Genomic DNA, 3,967 nt, shown 5'->3' on the forward strand with positions numbered 1-3,967 from the left:
GTGTTTGGTGCAAAATTTTGGTTGGGTTTGATCGCAACACTTGCATCCCAATCATATTCCTTGTTTGCATCAACTCTGAAATTTCTTTGCGCGTGAGTGTGATCCATTTATATCTTTCATATCTTGTGGTCAGCACTAGACAGAGTACTTCTAGTTTGGATTATTATTTAACTTTACAACAACTAGAATTCAGATTGCATTCCTTGTGTATCACTCCCCACCAAGCTCCACATACAAGCCATCGTAATCGGTACTCTAGTCTTGTATTCGCCTAACCATCACTTTCTTTTACCACCACAGGTTGTTTTTCCTGTAACCAGCAGGGACTTCATAAGAGCTTCGGTTGGTAAGAGAGGTGAGGTTGTGAGAGCTACCAAATTTTTATAATTCCACAAATACCTATTGTCCGTGTTTAGCTAACTTTACAGGAAGATGGGTGGAATTGAGGTAGAAGATTGTGTTACTATGGCACAATTTAATGAACTAAAGAAAAGCATTGAAGATAAGCAAGATAGGTTGACACAAGATCTTCAGGCCCTTATGGCTGAAATCAGAGTACGTCGCCAACCTCATGATGGTGCAAGCAACCATGGTGAAGATGGGGAAGAAAGTGAAGGAGGAGCTGCTGCTAGAAGAGCAAGAGAACATGAAAGAAGGAACCGAGGTGCTGCACATGGTAGAGGAAGAGGACGAGGTCTAAGAAATGATGACAATGATGAATCTGAAGATGTGGATGATGATAACCATTCACAATATCGTTTTGGTCGCCGACGTCATAGAGGAGGCAACCATGAGGAGAGGTTCGGAAAGCTGAATTTTACCATGCCAAAATTTGATGGCGGGTCTGATCCTGAAGCTTATTTCACTTGGGAGTTGAAAGTGGACAAGATCTTTCGCCTGCATAATTATTCAGAGGAGAAGAAATTAGCAATGGCATCTCTTGAGTTTGATGGATATGCTCTGATATGGTGGGAACAACTTCTCCGTGATCGTGAAGAAGATGGAGAAAATCCTATTGCTACTTGGGATGAGATGAAGCGAGAAATGAGAATTCGTTTTGTGCCGAAGCACTATCGACGTGATCTTTTTGATAAATTGCAGAATCTGAAGCAAGGAAGTTTCTCTGTTGAAGAGTATTATAAAGAGATGGAGAAGGCTATGATTAGAGCCAATGTGTATGAAGATGAAGAGCAAACTATTGCACGTTTTATGGCTGGTCTACATCGCAATATTCAGCGCATTGTTGAGTTTCAGCCATACCGTCATCTTATTGATTTGGTACATCAAGCAACCAAAGCTGAACGCCAACTGCAGCAAGATGCTAAGAATAGCCAGTCCTTGTCATATGGCACGAGGACTATGTCAGGAGGAAGCAAGTCAATCTCAAGGTTTGCTGCTGCACCCTCATCGGTGAAAAACTCAAGTGGAGGCTTACGTTCTAATGTTCAAGGTGTTTTTAGTGGGAAGAACACTGCTGCCCCAAGCATGAGTTCTAAACCTGCAGCATCCACCTCTACTTCAGTGGGTTCTACAGCCAAGAGTAGTGGGATTCAGTGCTTCAAGTGTGGAGGCCGTGGGCACGTAATTAAGGAGTGTCCAAATAATCGTGTGATCATTGTGAATGATAATGGAGAATTTGAATCAGCTAGTGAAGAGGAAGTTGAGGAAGAGTATGTTGATGAAGCCCATGAAGAAGAGGAACATACCAGGTGTGAATTTGAGCAAGGCACTGTTCTTGTGGTGGCTCAAATCTTGAGTGTTCAGATGAAGGAAGCTGAAATTGGACAGCGACATAATCTTTTTCAAACCAGAGCTAAAGTGCAAGATAAAGTAGTCAAGGTGATCATTGATGGCGGGAGCTGCCATAATCTTGCTAGTCGTGAGATGGTTGACAAGCTTGGTTTGAAACTACAGCGGCATCCTCATCCATACTATGTCCAATGGTTGAATGATTCGGGAGATATCAAGATTGGATATAAAGTAAAAGTTCCATTCAAAATTGGTGAATATGTTGACACAGTGGAGTGTGATGTGGCACCCATGTCTGTGTGCCACATGCTGCTTGGAAGACCTTGGCAATATGATCGATATACTCAGCATTGTGGGAGAACAAATCAGTACACACTAGATTTGAAAGGGAAGAAGTTTGTACTCAAGCCTATGACACCTCAACAAATCATGGCTGAGCACTTACAAAAGAAATCTGAAATTAGTCCAGCAAGTAAAGGAAGAGAAGAGCAAAAGGAATTGAGTGCCATCCCCAATTCGGTGAGTGAGTGCCACAAGCCAAATTTGAGGGATAAAAAGAAAGGAGAGGGAGAGCATCTAGTTATGCTAGCCACAAAATCTGAGCTGAGAGAAGTGAGGAACAACCCAGATCAAGTGCTCTTTGTACTTGTGTGCAAAGACATTCTAATTTCACCTAACGATATCACCTCTCTTCCGAGTGTTGTGTCTCATCTTTTGCAGGACTATGAAGACATTTTTCCAAAAGAAACACCGGCTGGACTACCTCCAATTCGTGGGATTGAGCATCAAATCGATCTCATTCCAGGGGCTGCACTCCCTAACCGTCCACCATACCGAACCAATCCTGAAGAAACGAAGGAGATACAAAGGCAAGTACAAGAACTTCTTGATAAAGGTTTTGTTCGAGAAAGCTTAAGTCCTTGTGGTGTTCCCGTGATATTAGTACCTAAAAGGGATGGTTCTTGGAGGATGTGTGTTGACTGTAGAGCTATAAATAATATCACTATTCACTATCGTCATCCTATTCCACGGTTAGATGATATGCTTGATGAATTGAGTGGTTCCATAATATTTACTAAAATTGATTTGAGAAGTGGTTACCATCAAATAAGAATGAAAACTGGAGACGAATGGAAAACTGCATTTAAAACTAAATTTGGGCTGTATGAATGGTTAGTTATGCCATTTGGTTTGACTAATGCTCCTAGTACTTTCATGAGATTAATGAACCATGTCCTGAGAGCTTTCATTGGAAAATTTGTTGTTGTCTACTTTGATGATATCCTAATCTACAGCAAGTCTTTTGAAGAGCATATGAATCACATTCGCCAAGTCTTGGATGAGCTTAGAAAGGAGAAATTATTTGCTAATCTTGAGAAGTGCAGTTTTTGCATAGACCATGTTGTGTTTCTTGGCTTTGTTGTTTCAGGAAAAGGAATACAAGTGGATGAATCAAAGGTGAAAGCCATCAAGGATTGGCCAACTCCTATGAATGTAAGTCAAGTAAGAAGTTTTCATGGCCTTGCTGGTTTTTATAGGAGATTTGTGAGAGAATTCAGTACCATAGCTGCTCCTTTGAATGAATTAACAAAGAAAGGGGTTGATTTTAAGTGGGAGAACTCACAGGAAAATGCTTTTCAAGAATTAAAGAAACGTTTGACTGAAGCACCGTTACTTGTTCTTCCTGATTTCACAAAAACTTTTGAAGTAGAATGTGATGCTAGTGGGATTGGCATAGGAGGAGTTTTAATGCAACAAGGAAAACCAGTAGCATATTTTAGTGAAAAACTGGGAGGTGCTCAATTGAATTATTCTGTATATGACAAAGAATTGTATGCTTTGGTGCGTGTGCTTGAAACATGGCAACACTACTTATGGCCAAAAGAGTTTGTTATTCATTCCGATCATGAAGCTTTAAAATACTTGAAAGGACAAGCTAAGCTGAACCGTCGCCATGCCAAATGGGTTGAGTTCATTGAAACATTTCCATACATTGTGAAATACAAGAAAGGTAAGGACAATGTGGTTGCCGATGCCTTGTCCCGAAAAAGTGTGTTGCTGAATCAACTCGAAGTGAAGGTGTTGGGTCTTGAAAGTTTGAAAGGTATGTATAATAATGATCTTGAATTTCAGAACCATATAATCATTGTAAAGATGGAAAAGGATGGGAAAAATATCACATACATGATGGATTTCTGTTTAGAGCTAACAAGCTTTG

At 40.5% G+C, this 3,967-nt stretch overlaps 1 protein-coding gene across 1 annotated transcript; it reads left to right on the forward strand.

Annotated features, from left to right (window-relative positions):
* The first annotated feature begins 432 nt into the window (after positions 1-432).
* Positions 433-3,211, forward strand: LOC133923091 (uncharacterized). Its single transcript, XM_062368543.1, has 2 exons — positions 433-2,268; positions 3,179-3,211. Exons 1-2 carry the CDS (start codon positions 433-435, stop codon positions 3,209-3,211), a joined length of 1,869 nt encoding a protein of 622 aa, XP_062224527.1.
* Positions 3,212-3,967: the final 756 nt, after the last annotated feature.

This window comes from Phragmites australis, chromosome 6 (genome assembly GCF_958298935.1).
Source record: "Phragmites australis chromosome 6, lpPhrAust1.1, whole genome shotgun sequence".
In the NCBI taxonomy this organism is placed as follows: domain Eukaryota; kingdom Viridiplantae; phylum Streptophyta; class Magnoliopsida; order Poales; family Poaceae; genus Phragmites; species Phragmites australis.

What these genes read in the sequence shown, in the direction of transcription:
- LOC133923091 (XM_062368543.1), top strand. Translation starts at nt 433, where the DNA reads ATGGGTGGAATTGAGGTAGAAGATTGTGTTACTATGGCACAATTTAAT. An exon ending in TGAGTGCCATCCCCAATTCG is followed by an intron (nt 2,269 to 3,178) that starts GTGAGTGAGTGC and finishes TTGTTGTTTCAG; the next exon opens with GAAAAGGAATACAAGTGGAT.